Source organism: Euleptes europaea, chromosome 6 (genome assembly GCF_029931775.1).
Source record: "Euleptes europaea isolate rEulEur1 chromosome 6, rEulEur1.hap1, whole genome shotgun sequence".
NCBI classification, from domain to species: domain Eukaryota; kingdom Metazoa; phylum Chordata; class Lepidosauria; order Squamata; family Sphaerodactylidae; genus Euleptes; species Euleptes europaea.
Genome location: NC_079317.1, coordinates 25,339,752 through 25,365,179, shown reverse-complemented (window position 1 = coordinate 25,365,179; position 25,428 = coordinate 25,339,752). Strand labels below are relative to the sequence as shown.

Here is a 25,428-nt window from a genome sequence, read left to right as displayed (position 1 = left end):
CTGTGTGACTGTGGTCTTGGTATTTTCTTTCCTGACATTTCGCCAGCAGCTGTGGCAGGCATCTTCAGAGGAGTAACACTGAGAGACACTGTCCTTCAGTGTTACTCCTCTGAAGATGCCTGCCACAGCTGCTGGCGAAACATCAGGAAAGAAAATACCAAGACCATGGTCACACAGCCCGGATAACCTACAAGAACAGATTTCTCATAACTGTTTCAAACTACAAACATGAAAACAGCTGCTATATTCTTTCAGGAAAGACGTTTCAAACATTAAAAAAAAGAGATACAAAAACTAGTCAACTCCCTGGCAGAGAAGAAAAACCTGCTGTCAGAAAAATAAATCAATTCTATTCTGCCCACAATCTGATCATATAAACAGGTATTTTACCTATCATTGTCCTGAGACACAAATATTGGAAAAATGACCTACAGAAACACCACCTTTAAGTAGATAATTTCTTCGTTTGTTCATGTGTTTATGCGCCAATTTCCCCACCATCGAACAATTTCCACACCATCGAAGCCACACTAATACAAGATGGCAGAAAGACAGCTGTAAACCTATCTCTGTCACATGCACTCAACTGCACAATCATCATTTCAGTTCAGTTCAATGGCCCTCAAAAGACTCTTTAAACAGGAAGCTCTGCAGCGCCTCCAGAACTGTGTCAACTAGGAAAATCCTCCCAACCTTTTCTAAGAGTCTATTCTAAAAAAATACTCCTATGGCTGATAAGGAATATGCTTGAGCTGCAGCAAATCTAACGGACTTCAGGTGTGGGACAGATATGAATTCACTATTAGATATTAAGTTGGCAAATTGAACAGTGGCTTATAAGTTATCTGAGAATCCCAAGATACCTCTGTTATATCTTTTTAACTACCATATTTCCACCAAACACATAAATATGGTGTATGCTTACTGCAGCCAAGCTATGGATTGCTAGTTTTGGAAATTTCCCAAAGGACTCAATGTCAAGGATTGGATTCTGAAAATCAAGCAGCCGATCAAACTACTCAAATTGACAGAATTGGTACAACTGAGATATGGGAGGGCAAAAAGACCTTACTTTTCTGATGAGTGGCAACCCTATTGTAGGTTCTGGAGTAAAACAAAACAAAACACTGTTTCACTTTGAATTTATACAGTTGTACAACATTTTTGTAAGGGTGAGCTCTTAAGGTAATAAATAAGGATTAACTATAGTCGTTTTAAATTAGGTTTGGTACCGAAGATATCAATAAGAATCAACCGTTGGGTAGCAAGCTCATAGAAATTAAGAATGTGATGATCAGTGAATTTTATTTGTAATGTAATTATTTACTGTCAGCTTGCCTCACTGAGTCACGTAAATGTAATTTTTGTAGTAATTTAATATTTTGCCTCACTGAAATATGTAAACATGAGTTTTGTAGTATTAATTATAATAAAAATACATAGACAGTGGGTTGGATTGAGCATAAAATTTCCACTTGCTATTGTGCAGGCAGAAATGTTAAACAACCCCCTAAAAAAAACAATGGTTGCTGCTTGCAATAAATCAAACTTATTGTATCCCCATTTGAGTTTCTGTTTGCCCAGGATCTTGTGTAACCTCTTCTGAGCACTATAACATACCCTGGGAGGGGGGAGCACTAGGCATTGCTCAAGTTCTTGCACATGTGGAACTGTGCTAAGTCCATTTATGTTACCATGTGTGCATCACTGGATTCAAGCCACTAAGTAAATAACCAGTGCATATGCATGCACTGCCTTTTTAGGGCGAGTTTAGAGGCAGTCACTGAAAACCACCACAGTGAGTATCTCCCTACCCCCAACCTCGGGAGTAATGTTTTGAGATATGTGAGAGGTGGTGGCCAGTGAAATAAGGAACCTGAAAAATCAGCCCCACTGGATCAGTCAGTGGTTCATCATCCAGGAACCTGGTCTTATCTAGCAGTTTACTTAGTCCAGCAACTTCAACTGTAAGCCAAGTGATTCTGGGAAACTCATAGGGATGGCATGATAGCAATAGTCCTAACACGCGAGCAGACTTTTTACACATCCAAACTACAAAGTCAGTATAGGACTATACTGACTTTGTTGTTTGGTGTCCTATATTGACTTTATTGTTTGTATATTTATTATAGACGTGTTCCTTTTGTTTCTATATGGCTTTTTACACATCTGCATTGTTACACTGACAACCAGTTTCCTCAGTTTTCCTACATGTTAGGTATTCTCCTAATCAAACTTTATTTGGGATTCTTTTATGTATTGGCTTGTATTACATCTGTGTCCATTTGGTATGCTGAGATATAATTTAAAGACTTTCTATGTATTATTTAGTTTTAAGAGAGAAAAGGAAGAAAGAGGAAGCAGAAGGCAGAATAGAGACAAGTGTAAGGGAAAAAAATTGAAAATAGGACTTATTCTTCTCTGGAGCTCATGTGATACTGACTCATTAACAGACAATTGTAGGAATGGGAACAAGGGCAGAGGTGCTCATGTTAATCACACTGGTGGGCTGCAAACGGAGGTCTACAACATCTTCTCGTTGGCAACTGGGTTTCCAAAGCACTTCTGCAGCTAAGGAAAAGTAAGTGTCACCTGGCATTTTCCACAGCAGTAGACGAGGACAGTAGCTTTTCCTCCAAAACCAGAACTTTCTTTTTAAGCTTAGACTCTCGATCTTCGGCTGCTAAAGCCTCTCGAGTGGAAGTGTCTTCCCTTTCTAAGAGGTGATTTCGCAGTCTCTCCAGTTCTTGGTTTAGACGCTGCTCCTTGTCATGAAGATGCTGCACCTGCGTGGAATCAATGACATGGCTTTTGAGATTTACTTTGCCTTCACCTACCCACCCTCTCTTTCAGGTACCTATTTTCATCTCGTACCTCATTCTGAAGGGCGCTTGTCTCCATTTGTTTCTGCTTTAGGGCCAACATGACTTGATCTCTCTCGTGCTGGAAAGTAACAGCCTTCTCTTGCATTGACTTGGCTTCATTTAACAGCTGGTTCAGCTCCCCGGTCTTTCCCTTTCAAGCAGGGAAATATGAAAGGTATTTTTTTAAAAAAAGGAATACCTTTAAGACACTGAAAAGATCATAGTTATCCTCCGTTTCTAGCCAGATAGATGGCAAACATTTTCCCATAATGTTTATTATCTAGTACAGCCAAGGAAGGAAGTGCTGGGTTGATCAGCAAGATAAAAGGACATGACAGGGAACCCAATTCAGGGCAAATATGGGTGAGATTATAGAACAGAATGTAATGGTGCAACCAATTTAGGGCCAATTCATTTTTCCTTACACAAAAAGCATTCTGTATAGCCACATGTATTATATATATATTTGCTGTGCAAATAAACATTGGGAAGTCACAAGTACTTGAGGGTTCCCAGGCGATGAATACACATATGTGTATGTTGCACATGTTTACAGTCATTTATTGTTGCAACAAAGACTGTCAGATATGATCGGTGAAGGTACCGATCATATCTGACAGTCTTTGCTGCAACAATAAATGACTATAAACATTGGAGAAGAAGTCAGGTGAACTTAGAAAGACCACCATATGTTTAAAGCTGTGCTAAGCTACTTTGTAATTGACTGAGTATATATTAACACTATAGACTTCCTAGAGACACTGAGTTGAATCCCACAATCCATTAGCAGAAGGTACCAATGGTCACAGATCTTTCCTGTGCTACCCTCCCCACAACAGTACCTTCCAACCCCAGGAAAGTTTATTTTTGGAGGAGTGGGGCACGGGGACTGGTCCTGCCATCAGAAGATTAGCACAGATCCCTTGTGATGTCTTCATATTTACGAGTGTAGAAAATGTGTCAGATATTTGTGCAAAATATATGCCCAAGTTTATTCTGACAACAAGCGCCAACATTCCTAGAATTCTACACATGCCACAGCTCTAATATGCATCTGCAGCAGCTGTCAGGTCCTTTTCATTCTCTCGCATTTTCAAACAAACACAAAAAATTCAGCATCACATACCTGCTCTTTGTCTTTTAACAGTTTTTCAAAGGTCAGAGCCTTCTCTGCCATTGAATGAGATTCAAACTCCTTCTCCCTCAACATCATCGAGAACTGCATGTTAGTCTCTTGCAGTGCTCGAAATTCTGTTTCCTTCTCCCGACACTTTGCCACTATTTTGTCATTTTCTTCTTTCAGCTTGCAGAGGTCCATTTCTAAAGCCAGAGTTCTTTCTTTCAGATTCGTCACAGCTTGCTTCAGCACCTCGTTCTCATTCTCTTTGTTACCCAAATTCTCACTTAGAGAAAGTAACTGGTCACTCTTTGATTTTATTAGCAGATCTTTTTCCCTGAGCGACTTCTGCAAGACATCACACTTCTCCTTCAGGCGCTTGATCTCCCACTCAGAAGCCTCTTGAGCTTTTCGTTCTGACGATGCAGCCATGGAGTCGGACAACCTCTGATTATTCTCCTGCAGAGTCCGGATAGTCGCATCTTTTTCCTGTAGTGCTTTCTTCATGTGCTCCAGGTCCTCGTTTAGTGGTTTGGACTCAGCGGTAAGCTGAAAAGCAGAATTGTCGGTTATGTCTAATGGCTGTCCAGTAGTGGAAGACATTACTGGCAGAGACGGTGTTACCATATCAAGCTTCTCTAAAATGAAATCCTTGGTGCTGCTAAGCTCGCCTATGTTATGCTGGACTTGCACTAATTCGTGGCTAAGCGTTTTCAGCTTTTGCTCATTCTGCTCATAGCTCTGGATCAAGCCATTATACTCTATCTGCAGCCTAGAACTGTTCTCGCTATCGGCTGAAATTTGTGTCTGAAGCCTCTGCAGTTCCTCTTGGAAGTGAACAGACTCGTGTCGCATGTTCTGGACGGAGGTCGTCACTTGTTGCTTCCACTCTTCCATCTTCTTCACTTGCTGCTTCAGTTTATCACGCTCCTGTAAAAGCTCCTCAAATTGATTGCTGTTAACCCCTCCTAGTTCACTATTCCCACCCATGTTGGACGTCTGGAGGACGGTCAATAAAGTCTGGCATTTTTGACTCAACGCATCAATCTCAATATCTTTCTCTCGAATGATACGGGACAAGTTCTTAATAGTCTCTCGGGACATACCCTGGCTGCTACTTTCAAACTCATTGGCTAGTTTTTGGTTTTCTTCATGCAGTTTCTTCAGGGCTGCTTCCTTAGCTGCTACAATATCCATCATCTTGTGATAGTCTGTTTTCAGCTGACTGCTCTCCCTTGTCTTTTCGCTGAGAACTGCCAACATCTGCTCTCTTTCCATGGCATAGGCTTGTAACTGCTGCTGAAGGTAAAGGACATCCTGCCGATAAGATGAAGAAGAAACCCTGGCGTGGAGAGCTTGTATTTCTAAGTTCTTCTCTTGGATGATCTGCGTAAGTTTGCCAACTTCGTCCCTTGATAGCTGATCAATTTGTCTGCTAAGAGAAACGTTTTTTTCATTCAGAAGCTTGATCTCCATTTCTCTCTCCTTGATGCCTTTTACCAGCCTTTCAATTTCAACTTTGGACAAATCATGTTTCTCATGGCCATTTTCGCCATTCAGTGTCTGAACTTTGTTTTCCTGGAAGAGATCAGAAGGGTCTGGCTGAATGACATGGCTCTGGCTGCGCAGCTGGGTTTTAATTTGCTCTATTGAGCTCTGTAAGCTTTTGATTTCCTCATCCTTCGCCAAGCACACCTGCGTATGCGCAATGCTCACTTGTTCATGTTGAAATTTGGACTCCTCTATCTCTTTTTTATGCTCTTCCAAAGTTTGCTGTAGCTGGGACATTTTCTGATTCTGCTCATCTAATGTCCTTTTGTTAAGTTTCAACTCTTCTTCAAGATTGTTTTTCAGTACAGTTAACTGTGTAATTTCTGCTTCAAGTTCAGTGATGATATCTAGGGTTTTGGGCTCAGCCAAAGGGGGCGATCTACTCTGCTGGTCCTTCAGTCGCTCTATTTCTTCTTTTAAATGGTTATTTTCTTCTTTCATAGCTGAAAGGCTTCTCTCCTTCTCTTCCAAATGTTGTTTTAAAAGTTTGAGTTGTTTGGAGTCTTTAATGTTATGTTCTTGTTCCAGTTCAGAAGCCCTGGCTTTAAACTTTTCAACAAATACCTCTTTCTCTTTTATGAGCTCTGTCAATTGCTTTTGCCCTGCTAAGCTTGTTGTTAGCATCTCTTTGGTTTCCTCATGGTCAGCTTCCATCTGTTCAATGTTCCTCTTCAGTTCTGCTATCTCAAAGTCTCTTTCTTGACTGAGTTTGACTAAGCGTTCGTGTTCAAACTGCAATGCGGTGGTGTTCATGCTCCGTGCATTTGACAGCTCCTCAATAGTATGCTCATATTTATGAGCCTGTTCCAACAATCGGCTTTCAGCCTGGTTTAGTTCACTTTCTAATCGCCCTTTTTCTGTTTTCAAGGCTTCCAACATAGTATCTTTTTCCAAAGCAATCTTACTCCTCTCACTATTAGCTTCTTGTAACCGTTGTTTTAGTTCATCACATGCTCTGTGAAGCATTTCCTTTTCTATTTGAAGAGCTGAAACCGATTTCTCCAAGTCTTTACTTACTAGCTTATTTTCTGCAATTTCTTTATTCAGCTTTGAAATTTCTTGTTCTTTAGTTGATAGATCCTGATCGCTACCGTTAGATTGTTGTTGTACTTTGATTAACTCGTTTTGTACTGCAGAAAGCTCTTCTTCTCTACACTTTAAAAGTTTTTTTATTTCTCCTATTTCCTGTTTATTTTTGAAGTTAGACTCCTGGGATTTTTTCAACTGTTCTTCTAGCTCTTTTATTTTATTCTCTAATTGTTGCTTGGTCATATGTAAATCATTAAGTGCAAATGTACAATGAGTTAATTTCTCTGTCTGGGCTCCTAGCTCCTCTTTCATTTCCATCTTCTCAGCTTCCAGCTTAGATGTTTTTCTTTTTTCAGAATCTGTGTCAATTTTTAGCTGGGTAATAGTATTAGCAGCTTCTGCATTCTGTTTTGATAGCTGCTGTTTTAGTATAATCATGTGCTAAAATAAAAACAAATAGACATTTCAAAGAGTAATGAAATCCTTTCCATTCATGACAAATTCAAGTTACAATTCTAGTGAACTTTGCACAATAAAAAGTGATATAAAAATGAACAATAATTTCAGAATACCTTTTTATCTTGTAGCATTAAGCACAATGGGTCGGATTCAAGGTGAGTTTCCATTGGAAGAGGGGGGAGGATTTCTGCCATTTACTCCCTTTCATTCCTGACTGCCAATTTGCCCCGCTGCTGTTCCTGAGATTCATCCTCCCTCCCGAGCAACATTTTGGAAAGTTCAGGGGGATGCAGTGGGAGGCAAGAAAGTCCCATTCTGCAGATGGAAGTGCCTTCTGTTAGTAGGCACACATGGTGCCACACATTAACAAACAAAGCTGCCTTATACTGAATCAGACTATTCATCCATCAGGGTCAGGACTGTCTACTCTTACTGGAGGCAGCTCTCCAGGGTCCAAGGCAGAGGTCTTTCACTTTATCTAATAACTGATCCTTTTAACTGAAGATGCTAAAGGTTGAACCCTGGACTTTCTGCATGCCCTACCACCATGCTACAGCTGATCTTTGAACTCAAGCCTATATTTCTAGATCAGTAAGTTCCCTTGGGAGAGGGACGACGGCATGGCATAGCTCGATCCAGTCAAATCTCAAAAGCTAAGCAGGGTCAGCACTTGTGAAGGGAGAGCACCAAGGAAGTCTCTGCAGAGGAATTCAATGGCAAGCCGCTTCTGTTTCTCACTTGCCTTGAAAGCCCCTTGCTGGGGTCACCGTAAGTTGGCTGCAACTTGACGGCACTTTACACTCACACACAAGTTCCCATGACTCTTCAGTAGTGATACATTTTACCGTTCCCCTGTAGCTAGGACCACTGGGTAGTAGATGGACTGTGAACTACACCCTGGTGCTGGGAGCCAGCATGGTGTAGTGGTTAAGAGCGGTTGTTTGGAGCAGTGAACTCTAATCTGGAGAACTGGGTTTGATTCCCCTCTCCTCCACATGAGTGGAGGATGCTAATCTGGAGAACCAGGCTGGTTTCCCCACTTCTCCACATGAAGCCTACTGGGTGACCTTAGGCTAGTCACAGAGCTCTCAGTCCCACCTACCTCACAAGGTGTCTGTTGTGGGGAGGGGAAGGGAAGGTGATTTTAAGTCAGTTTGAGAAAGTTGGCATGTAAAAACCAACTCTTCTTCTCATTTCCTGTACTCCAAAGCTATCCCATATGCTTGCCATGGCAATTTAAAACCAGAAAAACCAAGGTAAGCTGACCTGTACTTCAGCTTCCAACAGCTTCATATCAGCTGTGTGCGTGGCTCTGTTTTCTGCTTGAAGACCCAGCAACTAAGTGCTGAGAATAGTTCTACATAGCACCAGGGTAGTGTATTCTGTAGCTGCGCTAGCAAACAGGAATTGTGTATTCTGGCCTAGTCAAAAGCAAACAGGGAGGGAAGGGGTAAGGGAGGGGTGCAGCTCACTGGAGCAAAAGGTGGGCAACTTCCCAATTTATTCTTTTCAAGGCTGTTCTTCAGGCAACTAAACCCAGCATCAAGTCAACACTTATTTTAGCTTGCAGTTCTTTGTTTTGATCTGAGCCAGTGCTTTGTTAAATTAAGTGACAATGAACAGACTGTGGTTATCAGACATTTATTATATAAATCTGACTAGAAATATTCTGTATCACCTGCAAGGAATCCTTCTAATTGAAGATTTAAAAACAACAACCCTGATTTGGCACAAAAAGAAACATTCATTCAGGCAACACTAACTTAAAAAAAAATTCAGCCTCAAGTAACAACATTCCCCCCAGTTCATCATTATTTTTCTTTAGTACATATAAGATTCATTGAACAACAAAGCCTGTGAACAGAACAGTTAACAAACAGTTGTAGATTTAACTATAACCAAAGCAGATTCTTGCACATTTGAACTCACACACTAGGGATATTATATACACGTTACCTGTGTAGCTTCTTGATTCTGCTTATCGAGTTCTTCCAGTTCTGCTAGTAGAGCTTCCTTTTCAGCAACAATTTCATTAAATTCATGTTGTTTCTTTTCCAAGTCTTGTCGTAACTGGTTTAATTCTAAGTTTTGTCCTTCAGTTGGTGTGCCCGCAGTGCTCTCATACTGTGGTTGCAAATGTGCCCCTTCTTTCTGAAATCCTTCCTTAAGTTAAACAGAAGAGGGGGAGCTTAAATTTAATAAGATAGAATTAATGTGAATAATCGTCACATAAGTATCTACTTATGCTTTAAGAGGAGGGAGGGATGCAAATTACTCACAAAGAAGTGTGCTTCCTCAGAATCAGAAATTTCCTTAAACTATCAAAAGGGCCCAATCCTCTCCCTGTATGAACCTGCCTGGTAGCAGAGATCTTCTTGGCAACTTCTCCTGGCCATGCTCTCCAGGTGGGAGAGTCTCACATCCTTAGGGCAGTCCCAAGACTTTTGAACTATAGCTTTTGCATGGCAGGAAAGACTGCCAGAAGATGTGCACAGAGCTCCATTGTTGCTCGCATTATAATAATCCTGTAAGTCAAGTTTACTCCAAAGGGCTCTTTTCTTCTGGTGAGCTGAAGTTCTGTGATGCTGGGGCTGAGTTGGGGGTCTGTGATGAATATTCGTTAGTTCTATCAGTTTTTACTGGAAGTGGTGTTTGGAAAAAGAGAAAGAAAGGAGGAATATAGTGTTGTTGTTTTTAAAAAACTTATCATAAATTTAAAAACCTACACTATAAATGCAGTGGGCATCTTATCTCTCCTTCTTATCCAATGTGTGAATTATGTAAACCCCCCAAAAAAGTTCATCTCTACACGTTTGTACACATACGCCTTCCAACTTAAGGATGGTGCCAAGGGACAATGCAACAGCCTCCGATTATTAACTGAAGCTGAGGTTCCAGGGTAGTTCCCCATACTGTGGCATTAAAGCAGAGGTGGTCTACGTGTAGCTCTTGTTAGAATCCCAATACACTGAGCTTGTTTGCAGCCTCAAACTGGCAAAGGGAATACAGGAAATGCAAAAGCCTCAGTAGACTTCTGATACAGCCCTATATGCCCAACAAGCTGCCTCCCTTAAAGTCTAGTGACAACACAGGTCAGAACCTGACATAAGCAAATGCGTTACCATTCTAGCTATCGGTCTTTGGGCTCCCTTACTCTTGTCTATTCTCTAACATACTTTTTTAAAAAACTTAGAATCACTAAGTAAACTTCAAAGCTCCATCAAGGCCCTACATTGCTCTCTGGTAAGGATAAGCCGTCCCTATTAAATGCTGTAAAAACTTTTCATAAGGGACCTAATCATGGATTCCCACAATCAACAGTTACTTGTCACAAAGAAATCAGAAGACAACATAAATCTGAGATTCTCAGGGATGGTGCAAGTGGAAGTCAGTAATCTGTTTACCTGATCTGACCGAGTAAGTCTTGTTATTTCATTTTCAGCAACTGTAAAAAGAATGGGAAAAGAAAGCCAGATATGTGGTCGGTAATGGAATAAATCTGAAACACCTGGGGCTACAATCCGAAATACTTAGGTGGAATTAACACACTTAGCTTTAAAAATCAGTTTTTTCGTTACTGTCAGTACTGAAGAGTATGCTTTTGCACTTTTCATCCCTTCTGGGGCAAAACAGAGCTATGGACCAAGAAACCAAAGTGAACTATTTTTTGCTAACATGATATGAGTAGTGCAAAGGTTGGTCTGGGTGTTTTTTTTAGACGCTGTGATTACGATCCAATGCTTTTCTAATGCGGATGTTCTCAAGAAGCACATTTTATATACTTTGAACAGTCACGTATGGTAGGGGCTCTTCAGCGTCACCCTCCCAGAAGCAGCCCCCATCCTGAAGGCAAGGGAAAACTTTGGTCAGTGCTTGGTGGGTTGCAAAAAGCTGCAACTGGAAAAGAATGTACCTGAAACCCCTAAGAGCTGCTGCCAGTCAGAGTAGATGGTACCATTCCTGGTAGCCCAATGATGTGACTTAATATAAGGCAGACTAAGGGGGGAGGCAGACCTAAGGGGATCTTGTTTGTTTAATTTCCTCTTTGATTAGATGCCATAGAATTAAATTGATTTTAACTTTGGATTTGTGGCACTACTAGTGGTTTCCCCCTTTTGATCTGGAGAAAAAGGAAAGTTTTTTCAAAACTAGTTTAAAGTGGGAACCGAAAGACAGCTACAATGTCCACAGGAATACTTTCTCTGTAGCCACTAATGGGGGCTCCACTTTCAAAATGCCACCAGACAGTTCACTGCCACATGTCACTCCTCCCCCTTTTTTATCCCTTTCAGATTTCCTCTTCGATTGTCCTTGCTAGGCCACACTGCAGTATTTCACCGTGGCTCTGTGAGGAAGGAGGGTGCTTCTGAACAACAGGGGTCCCAGCAAAATTGCTATCATGTGGGGGGGGGAAGGTGTGGCAGTGGGGCAATGAGTGGTGTGAAAATGGGTGTGAGGGGGGGATAGCATTCTCACCTGCTCCCATATTGCATGCTGCTATGGCGGGAGGCACATTTTCATGCCCACATCTGGAAGCAGCCTCCAAAGTTGTGCTAGGCAGATTAGTGGAGAATTCTGTGTACTTTAAAAGAATGTGCATCCTTACACCCCAGAAATGGGTTTAATTCACCATGCTGTATTTTAATGTTTACTGTCTTGTCTTTTATTTTGTCTTTGTTTTGACTTCGCTTAAGACCTTTGGTCAGAAGAGTGTAATAATAAACTGAACTAATATAAGGCAGAGGTCTTTCACACCACCTACTGCCTGATCCTTTTTAGCTGGAGATACTGAGGACTGAGCCTGGGACTATCTGCATGCGAAGCCAATGCTCTTACCACTGGGCAACAGCCCCTCCACCTCAAGCACACTGAAGTCGACTGCCAAACCCACACACAGAACTCTTTGGATCCCAATCCCAGAGTTTTCTTAAAATTAAAAAAGCCATTCTGTGCTCAAAATAGACCAAGTGCAACCCTCAGTTCCCAACAGCTTCATACCAAGCAGGGCTTGCTGTAGTCGGAGCATTTCTGCTTGCAGCGATTGTTCTGCTTGCTGGGAGGCTTCAAGCTTAGTTTTCAAACCAGCCTGCTCTTTTGGAACTGGAGACTGAAGTTTACTGAATTCAGATCTCAACCTCTCGCATTCTTGCATTACTTGACTTTTCTCCACTTTTACCAATTCGAGCTCTTTCAAGACAACCGTTTTTTCTTCTTCCGTTGAAGATAGTTTTTTATTTATAATTCTCACTTCATCCTCCAATTCCTTCAAGTGTGCTGCCGTGGATTCAGCTGTACTGCTCTGTAGACCACTTTCAAGAGTAATTCCAGCGCCTACACCAACCATAAAGCAGAAAAAAATGTATTTATAATAGTATCCCGTTAGAAATATGGTGTGAATTAATGAGAAATCCTAGTTCTACAGAACAGAATACAACAGGTATTTTGGTTTTAAAAGCCACTGTCATCCATTATCTTCAAGCTATTTCTTCAACTTCCATTTAGATTAGAGGCAATTCTTTTTTTAAAAAAACATTGTTTCCTGTTGGAATGAAAAACATCAGCAATGTAATTTGATATCGCATGTGTTTCAAAACCAGAATCTTCCAAGTTTAGATAAAATAAAAAATCAGTCATAGATTTACTGGACCTTTGTAAAAGTTTGTTAGAAAAACCACCACTACAGGCCAAGGTAATCTGCATGATTCAAACAACAAAATTGTCATCTTTAAAGCTATTAGATTATTAACTCTGTGATTGCCTACATTACTCTGAAGAATTAGGAGGCTTACAGTGAAATCCTTGGAGTATAATAAAGCAATTTGCCAAAGGCAGTGATTAATTTTACCAGCAGACCATTTTGATTAGGTATTTGGAAAATGGCCTGCCAACAAGTTAATGTACACTCTTCCCCCACAAACATGAAGCATTTTTAGGATGGAAGAAGCAAACACCAAGCACCCAAGATACTTAATCATCCCACCGTTTTTGCCAGCTCAGGAAAAAAAATAGTTGTCAAAAACACAAGCCACTGGTCAGGCCTTATCTTGAATAGTGTGCCCACTTCTGGAGCCTATCCAGAGAATGGTGATCTGGATGGTGAGGAGTCTGGAAATCAAGCCCTACAAGGAAAGGGCGAAAAAGCTGGCATGTTTAGCATGGAGAAGAAGACTGAGGGGAGGTATAATAAATGTCTTCAGCTATCTGAAGGACAACTGTATATCGGACAGAGCAAACGTGATCAAGATGGCAGGACTAGAACTAATGGATGGAAAGTACAAGGAAGTAGATTTCAGCTAAATATTAGGGGAAATGTCCTACCAGTAAGAGCTATTTAACAATGGAACAGACTTGCTCAGGAGGTAGTGGACTCTCCTTCACTGGAGGTGTTCGAGCTGATGGGGATGCAGCTGTTATGTATTCCTGAACTGAGATGACCTCCAAGGTCCCGTGCAGTTCTAAAACTCTCTGACTCTGTAACACTAACCCAATGTACATGTTCACTCTCAGAATAAAATGAGCTAGGGATTTGCTGTGAGCCTTTGGAACATGCTGAAAACAATCTTAACATCTTAGACTTGTAACATAGCACTTTTGCTAACATAGCACTTTAACAAGGTTATATTGTTAGCTTGCAAGTTCATGAGGTAAAATAAAGCTTTTAACCATTGTATAGAATCACACCATCCATTTGGCTAATAATATAGCTAAAAAATAAACTGGCCAGTGTTGGAAGACAGCAACTGCAACTCGTAAATAACACAATTCCCCAGCACCTTATGTTTAAGGCACCGTGCTCCTGTCCATGAATGCCTGGGACAATACAAGAGGAGTATCAGACTTGGACTGGGGAGACCTGGGTTTAAACCCTTAGTCAGACATGAAGCTCATGAGCTGGGAGGAGGGAAAGCCACAATGTCTCAGCCTAATATATCTTGCTAGATTGGAAAGAGGACAAAATAGTATAAAACCCAACATATACTACCAAGGTGCCTTAGAAGAGAAGATCCTATATGATTAACAATATTCAAACTGGTAATGTTGGTGGGGCATGTGGAATGGTATAGTATAGACTGATCTTGTCAGATCTTGGAAGCCAAGCTTGGTTGGTACTTGGAAGGGAGACGTCCAAGGAAGACTTTGCAGAGGAAGGCAATGGCAAACCACCTCTGCTTAATCACTTGCCTTGAAAACACCACCAGAGGTCACTATGAGTCGGCTACAACTTGACAGCACAGTACACATCCACACACAATGTAGGTGGGGTGATACTAATACGTTGATCTTGAATCAAGACAAAAATCTTATCAGATCACTTAAGGAAAAAAAATCAGGCACCTCTATTTACAAGCAGAAAGATAACTTGTAGGATCATGTCCCTACAGACTGCTGAAACAGGAATTTCCAGGATCTACTTCAATATTTTCTGAACCTGGTGGGTGGAAAGGGTGTGTTTGGAAGACGAACAGTACTTCATCTATGATTTAGTCATGGTGTGAATCATGCCTTAAATCGCACCTCAAGCACTTGGGAAAGGTTAGTATCGCATGGACTTTGAAAACAGAATAGCCCTATTGGTTCCAAAATAATGTTAACAAAACTCATAGCTGAGGAGCAATTTAGCAAGTCTTTTTCCAGCCAATGCTCAGTAGAACACAGCTGGAAATGGTGGAAGGGAAGGGGATTGCCTCAGTTATGGGAAGAAACGCAGTTGTCCAGCAGTAACCCCTTTGAAAACTGGAACATTTACTTAGGCTTTAATTCTAGATTAGGACTAAGCCCCACTGAATTCTGTAGGACTTATTTACAATTTAAGCATCCAAAGTATCAGACTACACATCTTCTCCCTGTGTCAGCCTGAAATTCATTATTGCTAGCCCCATAATTATTTTTTACCTTTTTCCTCAATGACTTACTCCCTCCTATACTGGATGGGTATGTAAGACCTCTTTAGATGGACATAACAACAGCAGCTCAATATGATCCAAAGTTGAACAAAGAATGAGCATATAAAGGATGTGTGAGAACAACACACATTTACCCCATGTCTCAGCAAAAGAGATCTTTATGCACTTGTAGAATAGATGTAGCATCTAAGCAGGGGGGTGTCTTCTGCAGGCTGCATTGGGGTTGTTACAAACCATGGCATTCAAAATGCCATAGGTCTGCAAACGACCTAGATTGTGTAATACTGGATATGTATATATCTGATATCCTGGAAAGACTAAAGGTCAACATTAACAGGTTAACAAAAACTCCAATGAAAAAACAATAAACAAGACCTTTCTGTAACTGATCCTCAAGCTCTTCTATTCGTTCTTCATATTCACCCAGTTCTTCTCTATGACGCCGGCTTATCTCTGCTAATTTCTGACGGTGCGCATCCTGCAATACTGAGAGCTCATGCTGATGCTCATCTATTTCTTGACTTAAGCTCTGTTTTAGGTCCTAAAATGTGAATTAAAAGAAAAGGAATTATAGCACATCTACAACACCACATAGCAAAATTGGGCTTAGAGTCTAGTAAAAATTACTTGTTTGTATTAACAATATACAATATTCTATGTAAAATATTTAAAACTGCCCTACACAATTTTCTTATACAACACCTCACAAGACTTTAGATAAGGAATATTCATAAATGGGCTTTAAAAACTGCATTCTGTTTCATATGAACAAAGCCACTTTTCTGAGACCGTGAGTCACAAGACCCTCACCACACAAAATGAGCTGATTTCACAGCTAACAGTACAAACTGCCGATGTAAATGGCCCCCAAAAGATTAAATATTAATGGTGGATAAAACCACTTTTTAGAGACTGCATTCTTTTCAGCCCTCAATTCTACTGCACTGTTTTGTACCTCGTGGAGTCAGCATTGTACTGAGTTACCTCAATTGACCCTGTGCCGCAAGGGCAAACATAAGTAAGGTCATGCTGGATAAGACCAAGGCCCCATTACACAGTGGCCAACCAGGTGCCTCTAGGAAGCCCACAAACAAGACAGCAGCAGCAGCATTGTCCTGCCTGTGTTCCACAGCACCGAATATAATAAGCACGCTTCTTTGATCCTGGAGAGAATAGGTATGCATAATGACTAGTATCATTTTTTACTAGTAGTCATGAATAGCCCTATCCCCGATGAACATGTCCACTCCCCTCTTAAATCCTTCCAAGCTGGCAGCCATCACCACATACTGGGGCAGGGAGTTCCACGCTGGCGTCCGGGAGCCACAGAGTTCCACCGGCCCCCACCATCAGCATAGTCACTCCGAGAACTAAATCCCGGAAGGGAATGCCTGCGCCGGTGTGGGGGAGGCGTTCCCAGAGGTGGAGCTGCCTTTGGGCAGCTTTCTAACCTCGTTCGCCCCAGAAACGCCCCCTTGAGATACGGAGTGGCCATGCCACCTTTTTTGGTGGCGCAGCCTCATTTTATTCAATGGGGCAGTTCCCCCCTTTTCTTTTTTATTATTTTAAACTGCTCTTTTTCCCTTCGTGGCAGCCGGGAAGCCACGGAGACTGCGCAGATGCACCACTCCCAGCCCCTGCCTAAGTGCCCAAAGAGAGTAGCCTTACCTTGATAATATTTTGGAGCTTGCAGATTTCATTCTCATCTGTATTACTTGACCCTTGTAGTTTGGAAAACTAAACAAAAGAAAATACATGGTTTTCTTCTGGAAAATGTCGCAAGATAGATATGACGTCTCTTAAAAGATTGCATACACCAGAAGAGCAAGAATCTACAGTTGGTCAGCATATAAAAATATATTTAAAAGCTAGCAAAAGAACTGGCTGAAGAATTGGATATTTCTACCATAATCAGGGGAAATCTGCAGCTCAGACCACCATCCTTCAAGTGTTCTTTGGCAAGTCCAGATCTCAGACAATAACAGACTTCACATTTATTTGTAAAGATGCAAAAGATTAACAGGAAGAAATCTGCACCTAAGCAATACTTGTTTTAAAAAACATTATTTTTGAAAAGTCTTAAAATATTCATGTTTAGGTAGAGAAAAACAACAACGGATCAGCTTTTATTTTTGTTAAAATAAAGCAGTGTTTGATGTTTTTATACAGCTTTCTTCATTTTTTACATACCAAGAACATTAAGCTGCCTGTATCTGAGAGCTTCAGTCAAGCTCGCCTGTGATAATCAGAGCCTGTAGAAGACTGGCGACAAAACTAAGATTACTCCATGGGTCTGCATAAAGATTTAGAATCAAGTGAGCAGGATACAAAAGTGGCCTTTCCTTTCTTGGATGGTTCAGAGAGCAAGCAGGACATGAACAGTGCCATCCTGAGCAGAATTATACCCTATCATAAGCCCAGAAGGGCGTATTAGACCTTAGGATGGCACTGTAACTCTACCAACAGAGTTATATAACTATTATTCCACCCATACAAGGTCAGTATCATCATCAGGTTTTACAAATGAGAAAGCGTCTCATCAATACCTCACTGTCATTAACTAACTCCGTTTCTGAATGTAAAGCAAGAAATATATTTGACTCACCTGTGCAATCTTCTTCCAGTGGTCAACTTCAGACTCAAGCTTAGAGACATCATTGGACAATCTGTTTATTTCTTGCTGGGACCAGATGACATCTCCGAAGTCCATGTCATCTCCTTGAAAACCGGAAGATGCATGTCTGGCCATAGAGACAAAAGAAGCTGACGTAGTGGATGATGGCGAGACGCCGGCTCCCAACTGTGCGGACTGAGCAGCTGACTGCACCGTCTGCAACTGCTCCTGCAGCGCATGGTGCCTAGCTTTAAGATGGCTGATTTCCACCTAAATATAACAAGGTACATGAACAATTTTAGTCAGGTGGGGAAAAAAAGATATACCATCTTTTTCTCTTAGTCTCTTGCAAACTTCTCCATTTACTTAAAGGTATTCTCATCTGATACACAAAGAGGTTAGTAGTGATGCAAGAAATAAGCTCCATGTTTAACTAAATGGTAACAAGAAGGATCATAACAAAGGGTTCCTTGAGAGGAAACTTTCCTGTTTTAAAGAAACCAGTGGTGTGATATTTTTATGAACTACAGGCACAACATAAGCTTGGTTTTTCACACAGGACCAGAAGAGATGCTTACCTAATCTGACCTGACAATTTTATTGCCGTAATGGACAAGTGGATAGCCTCATCCACTACAGCCTTAACACAGTGCGTTCCATGTGAACAGTCATGTGCAGAAAACTAAAACAGCAGGATTCTCCCCCTCAAAAAAGGGAGATGGAGGTGGTACTACTACTGAGCCTTCACGGCGCTTCAGTCACATTACAAGTATGATGTGCCCATCCCCTCAACCACATGATCTTTGACCCAGATAAACATCTACACCAAGCCGTGGTTTACTGGAGAAGTTACTCTGTGCATTAGACAAACCTCGCATCTTACTTCAACCCTCCAGTTTTAATTCTAGCAACTTTAGTAAAGCCATCTCAGAAGCTGATGAACAAGCAAACCAGTAAGTATTCCTATTTCAAGTACCTCAGTGAATGAAACATTAACTGTCTTGCATTTCAACCGACGTGAAACATGGCTTCTCCAGAAACAGAATACACCCAAGGCTATAATTTTTATACAGATACTTAGTAACTTTGAGACAAAATATGACCTGCAAACAGACTGGATGCCCCACAACTCAAAAGAAGACATACCAGCAATAATGCATTTAAATATAAGAACCATTTTCTAAATAAACCCTTTATGTATGTGTCCAAACTTAGGTGTTACCTTTCCCAACATAATTACAAATCTGTACCTAACATTCTCTGTATACCTCTTTCTGTTGCAATTGGTTCCGGTATTCTATAGACAGTTGTTTTATTTGAAGCTCTGCTGCTTCGTGTTTTTCTTCCAGATCATTACAAATTTTCTTCAATCTCTCATTCTAGGGGAAAAAAAGTTGCATCTTCAAATAAACATTCCAAATCCAACATAACCAAACAGGATACTAAAGCTCTGGCAAGTAATCTGAACTATGAAAGGGACATTTTAAACATGGTTTTATTTTTCCAGACTAAATCCTGTCAAACATCCAGAAGACAAAAGTAATGACTACTGGGGGATTATACAACTTTAAGGTTGACAATGAAGAAACTGAAATTGTTCAAGATCATCTATTCCTTGGCTCCATCATTATCAAAAGGGAGGCTGCAACCAAGAAATCAGAAGGAGATTGAGACTGGGAAGGGCAGCCATGAAGGAGATAGAAAAGATTCTTAAGTGTAAGGATGTGTCGCTAGTGCCCAAGATCAATTTAATTCATGCCATAGTATTCCATATTACTATGCATGAGTGTGAATGTTAAACAATGTTAGAAATCTAAGAAAGAAAGCTGACAGGAAGACATTTGATTCACTTGAAATATGGTGTTAGAGGAGAGTATTATGGATACATGGACCGCCAGAAAGACAAATAAGTAAGTTCTAGATCAAATCAAGCCTGAATATTCCCTAGAAACTAAAATGACTTAACTGAGGCTATTTACCTTGGTCACATTATGAGAAGACAACGATCACTGGAAAAGACAATAATGCTAAGAAAAGTCGAAGGCAGCAGGAAAAGAGGAAGACCCAACATGACTCATTAAAGGAAGCCATGGCCCTCAGTCTGCAAGAGTTGAGCAAGGCTGTTAACGATAGGACATTTTGGAGGACATTGATTCATAGGGTTGCCATGAGCTGGAGGCAACTTGATGGCACTTAACACACACTCATATGTTGTAATTTCCTACCTCTGACCTCAGTGCTGTATAAGTGTTTTCTATATCCTTCAGGTTAGAGCTGGATACACCGAAGTCTGTTGCAGTATCTGAAATCAGTGAGAAAAAAAATGCAAATGAGACAAAAATAAGTCGTCGTCGTCACATACTTATCTGAATTAGTTCTGTGACACTCAATTGAGGATGTTGTTAAATGTGGGAGATCAAAAACTGAGATCTCCCACATTTTATATATGTTTAGAGCAGCCATGAGAGGAGGAATAGGGTCATAGAAACAGTACTGAGGAAGCTGAACTTTGCTTTCTGAGTGTTTTTAGATAAATGTAATCTTTCAGGTTTCTTACATGATGTCAGTTTTACACATAAGGCAGTGTGCATGGACTTTGCAACCTGAAAAACAAACACCTGATCTTCGTCCTTAAATATATTAGATCTCCTCAGTCATACCAGAAAAATATTTAGAGTGAAAAGCAACTGTAAAGTAACAAACACAAAACAGATTATTGAAATACCATTTCTCTCTCATATCCCTCAAAATAATCTAGATACCACAATGTTTCAGTAAACTAGGTGTTAAACAATGCTGCAGGTTACAAAGACAACCTCTTCTCCCAACACTGAAGCAACAAACTGCTAAAGATCTGTAACATCACAATACCAAGAGAACAGCTGCACTTGCCAATCATGCTTAAATCATTATAGATAATGCAGAAATCTCAGCAGCCCATTAAACAGCTCTAACTTGTCCATGTATGGCCATTAACTCTTCTTGATAAACTGGAATCTAGACACTTTAAGACTTCCATAGCAATTTTATGCATGTTTACCTGGAAGTAAGTATCACAGAATTCAACAGGGCTTACATCCAAGCAAATGCAACCCACTTCAGCTAACTGATGAAGAGCTTCAGTTAAACAATATACCCAACTAACTCATAGCCCAACCCAAGTGCTTAAGAATATAGAAAGAGACTCCTGGATCAGACCAGTGGTCCACCTAGTCCAGCATCCTGTTTCACACAGCGACCAACTGTTTGGCCTAGAGGCACAACCAACAGACCTTAGAGGCCAAGGCCTTCCTCCATGTTCCCTCTAGTGTTGGCTATTAAACTCACAAAGTATAAGTCCCACACCTGTAATGGTGGCAAAACTGACTACTGTGCAGCCTTCACAAAGTATATGAGAGAGAAACCACTATGTAGGAAAAGTGACCAATGTGGATCAGCCTGGCACATAATCCTTATAACAGCACAAGATCACAAACTACTGTTACACACCATCACCATAGGAATATATGTATAATAAGTACTGCTGGAGATGCTGGGCTTGTATCCCACCATCATTTCCCACCAATGGCAGTACATATGTGTTTGTGTGGGGGGGAATTTTTACCAATTCTTCCCCTTCCACTGAAATACCCAATTTTACCCCCTATCCTGTGCTTGCAAGGGTCCTCCGACATCCAGAAGCACCTCAGTGGACTGCAGAAGGAAAGGGAGCAAGGAAAGTCCCGTTCTGCAAACTATGAGCAGCTACTCATGACTTATTGGAGACAAGTCACCAAGACTATAAATAATTCCGAAGGGCAGCCATATTATTCTGTTACAGCAAAAATAAACAAGTTTTTATTCCAACATAAGCTTTCATGAACTAGAGTTCGTTTCATCATACGCATCTGGGCCCCTGGATCTGATGTGTGCTCAAATCCACAGAACCTTACACTAAAGTAAAAACATGATAGTTTTTAACATGCCACAGTTTGTCATAAAACTTTATGACCAACAGTATACCTGCGTGATGTTCCAGAGGAAAACATTTATTCCTATTATGTTGACTACCAATGTTAAGAATACTTTTAAAATAAGGTTTATTTCCATAGAGGACAGTGGCTCTCTTGACACACTGGTCATGGGCAAACGAAAGGACCACAAACGGTAGTTATAGCCATTATGCATAAATACTTCAATTATGGTTTATTTAAAAAACAGGAAAAAACATATATTTAAGGGATGTGTCCTGTGAGTTACAATGCCAACAATTAGATACTTTACTCCTTTGCTAAAGAGCCGCTGTGGTGTCCAGTGTATCCTAAACATGTATTTTTTTGCTGAATAAGTCTCAACTTCAAATCCATGGAGAGAGCAGGTATAAACTTTAAGGCCATATCCCATTGCTTTGACAAAATAAGGCAATCTAGCTCCTTATTCCATTCATTCCCAAGACTCTGCATATCATATTAATTAATCAACATCAAATATTTATAGACAAATATTGTAGGTTTTGTTTTCTACATCAATTCAATTAGAGTTTCCAGCAGCAAAGGGGATTCTGAAACATTTCAATTATGGTTGAAGACTGGCTGCAAATTCATGCTTTAGCCACAGTTAGGTACTAAGTCTAAAACATGTCATTATGAACCCTAATTGTTTCCCTACTACTATAAACAACTAGCTACAATAGGATAACAAATTAACCTGCCCAGAACAGCTTCCCTGTTCATTTCAACAGACTAAGCTGATCCATTTGAATATTCCATTACATGTGTGGATTGGATTTCTCCTTTGGATGAATGAAATGTGTATGTGCAACAGACCGATATGCGTATTTGAGTGCACATGAATATCTAGAGGAATGTTTTTGGATACTAAATATGGCACCGACATGAAGACAGGTATGAAACACAACTTATGTCTGGTTGTTTTTAGACCAGTACTTTTTTTGTACTGTCCTCCTTGGGCATATGGTATTTACGGAATATCATAAAAATAGTACCAGTTACACTAAATCTCAGTCTCTTGAAATCACTTAATCATGGATGACCTCTCCATAGAATGTCTTCCAAGATTTAGCAAATTTTACCATTCCAATTGGAACAAAGCCAGTTACAGATCAATGAATCAACAGAGCAAACCACTACATCATGCAATACTATAAATTGCCACAAGCTTGTCATTAAAAAGTGCACATGTTGGCAACTAATCATTCTATCATATGTATAATATAATTGCTTCTTCTATTACTTCATACAGTGATATAGAAAGAATAGCTTAAAAAACAAAACTCCAAAATGCATATAGCCTTTCCTGTAATGCACATCTTAACATTGCCCTCCCTTGACACAACAGTTTTGCCTATCATTATAAATGTTCATTCTTCAGTTAGTTAAAAAGCTTTACAATAATCATTTTCTGAATGTTTCAACAGAAACTTCACTTATCCTATTTATATGCCTTCATGACAGCATTGAAAGTACTTACCATACATTATTTTTTACAGACTGCCTATCATCATATATGAAGACATTATACAATCTTTTCATAATGTTCTCTATATTATACACATATCTGTATTATATACATGAGAAAAGATAAGAGTACTCAGAAGACCTGCAGGTGCTTCACACATAAGACTATTCCTTGCTGGTTACAATATGTACACTATCATACATGAGATACCGGTACACACTCGTGTTTATTTTTCTAAGTATGCAAGCATTGGGAAGTTATGGCCAACTGACGCCTCTCCATGGATCCTGAGACCCTAAGACTAAGGATCGCGGGACTTTCCTGCATTCCCCTCCACCCAGCAGTCTTTTCTGACCACAGAAAAGTTTCACTGTCCAGAACAGCAAATGTCAGCACAGGAGTGGAACTGTTCTGGTAAGTCCCTGAAGATCTCGTCCCCAAACTCTCTCTGCCTCAGCTTCTCCAGGTTGGCAACCCTAGCCTCAAAGGAATTGCTGCTTTTGGAACTATTCAAGAATAAGTCCATACTTTTAGCAGCATCCCTTCTCTGATTTTGATCAATAGTTCACCTCTCTTCTGTCACAACTGTGCTACTCCCTTCCTCACATCAACTGTGTGACAAGCGTAATGTAAGATAACTCTCTAACACAACTAACGTTTATTATTATTATTAATAAAAATGCTTTGAAGATATATAGTGCTTTTGAATTACTGGAGCACTTCAAAGAAGGTTCAATTTAAGTGTGGTGCTGGTGAGGTAAACAGCTTTCTCATGTCACTTTGCACTGCAGTTATATGTTATTTTGCAGACAAAAGCCCTGTAGCCTATACAACATGTGATGCACTAACCAAGCATGCACTACACAGGTTGCACACAATTTAAACAAGATTCTGGGCCTCTGCAAAATCACACAGAAGCTGTTTGTCTCACCAGCATCACATTTAATCAGGCCTAAGAATTTCAACAACCCTGTAAAGCAGGTAACCATTATACCCATATTTCAGGAGAAGACAGCAGCAGAGGCTGAATGCAAGTGACTTACCTAAAGCTTCCCAGTAAGGTTATATCACAGGTGAGACTCACACAACATGCTGGCTGATCTATATCTCTGCCCAATGCCAGAATCAAACAGGAATCTTGTCCCACCTTAAAGACTAGCAACATTTATTCCAGCATAAGCTTTTGGGAGTCAGAGCTCACTTCATCAGATGTCCCATGGCAGCTGTCACCTGAACTCTAAATATAAATGGACACCCTTTGCATCTGATAAAATAAGCTGACTTACAAAAAGCTTATGGTGCGCTATATATGGTCATTTTTTTAAGGTTCCTGGTTAATTTTTGCTACAATGAACACAACTACTTCTCTGGAACTACAGAAGAAAATGCTAGCTTCAAAAAATATTTTCCTCCCCTAATTTTGGGAAGCTTCTGACAGGAAACCCCTCCACACAGGATAACTCAGCATCTGTTCACCTCCCTCACGATGCACTACCACACACTTTCTGGACAATCCCTTTGCATCAATTTTGCAGAGACCCTAATTCATAAGTACATATGAAAGGCCCTGCTGGATCAGACCAAGGCCCGTCAAGTCCAGCAGTCTGTTCACACACTGGCCAACCAGGTGCCTCTAGGAAGCCCCCAAGAGTGCTGCAGCACCGTCCTGCCTGTGTTCCACGGCACCTAGTATAATAGGCATACTCCTCTGATCCTGGAGAGAATAGGTATGCATCATGACTAGTATCCATTTTTACTAGTAGCCATGGATACCCTTCTCCTCCATGAACATGTCCACTCCCCTCTTAAAGCCCTCCAAGTTGGCAGACATCACCACATCCCGGGGCAGGGAGTTCCCCAATTTAATTATGCGTTGTGTGAAGAAATACTTCCTTTTATGTGTTTTGAATCCCAGTGACACCCACCTCCCCTGCGCTGGAAACTCTGAACAGGGACCCCCTTCCCTTGCCTGTGGCCCCCTCCTTCCCTCCACCCCACCCCGCACCCCGCTTTCGACTTACCTCCCACCTCCTCCGTGCCTTCCAGCAACATATCCTTGGTGAAGCTCGAAATCTGCCCGGTGAGAGTGGACAGGCTGCCCCCCACCTGCCCCACCAGGGACTGGCCCAGGCCCGCGCCCAGGCCCCCCAACCACGACGCCATCGCCGCCGGCAGCTGGCCCGAGCCAGGGAGGAGACCAAGGGGGGCAGCAGCAACCACCGCGGCAGCCCCCGCCTCTCCCCCCACCGGGGCCGCGAGAGCTCGCTGGCCGCAGCCGCCTCAAGGAGGGAAATCGGGCCGGCCCCGAGGGGGTCTTGTCGGGGGGGGGGGCGGCGGCTCGCTCAATCAGCCGCGGCGGCTCCCGCTGCCACCTCGACGGCCGCCATGACACTTCCCGGGTCACCATAGAGCGCGAGCGGCTAGAGCGCCCCC

At 41.2% G+C, this 25,428-nt stretch overlaps 1 protein-coding gene across 1 annotated transcript in view; it reads right to left on the bottom strand.

Moving 5' to 3' along the window:
* Positions 1 to 25,158, bottom strand: part of TRIP11 (thyroid hormone receptor interactor 11) — a 51,550-nt gene extending 26,392 nt beyond the window's left edge. The window contains exons 1-12 of the mRNA XM_056851692.1: positions 25,017 to 25,158; positions 19,764 to 19,840; positions 18,807 to 18,917; positions 17,530 to 17,808; positions 16,593 to 16,661; positions 15,300 to 15,465; positions 12,019 to 12,351; positions 10,425 to 10,465; positions 8,977 to 9,183; positions 3,991 to 7,002; positions 2,875 to 3,015; positions 2,593 to 2,786 (exon numbers count right to left, since the gene is read on the bottom strand). Coding sequence (XP_056707670.1) covers positions 2,593 to 2,786; positions 2,875 to 3,015; positions 3,991 to 7,002; positions 8,977 to 9,183; positions 10,425 to 10,465; positions 12,019 to 12,351; positions 15,300 to 15,465; positions 16,593 to 16,661; positions 17,530 to 17,808; positions 18,807 to 18,917; positions 19,764 to 19,840; positions 25,017 to 25,158 — 4,772 coding nt within the window. The remainder of the gene's footprint in view (positions 1 to 2,592; positions 2,787 to 2,874; positions 3,016 to 3,990; positions 7,003 to 8,976; positions 9,184 to 10,424; positions 10,466 to 12,018; positions 12,352 to 15,299; positions 15,466 to 16,592; positions 16,662 to 17,529; positions 17,809 to 18,806; positions 18,918 to 19,763; positions 19,841 to 25,016) is intronic.
* Between the last annotated feature and the right edge of the window lie 270 nt (positions 25,159 to 25,428).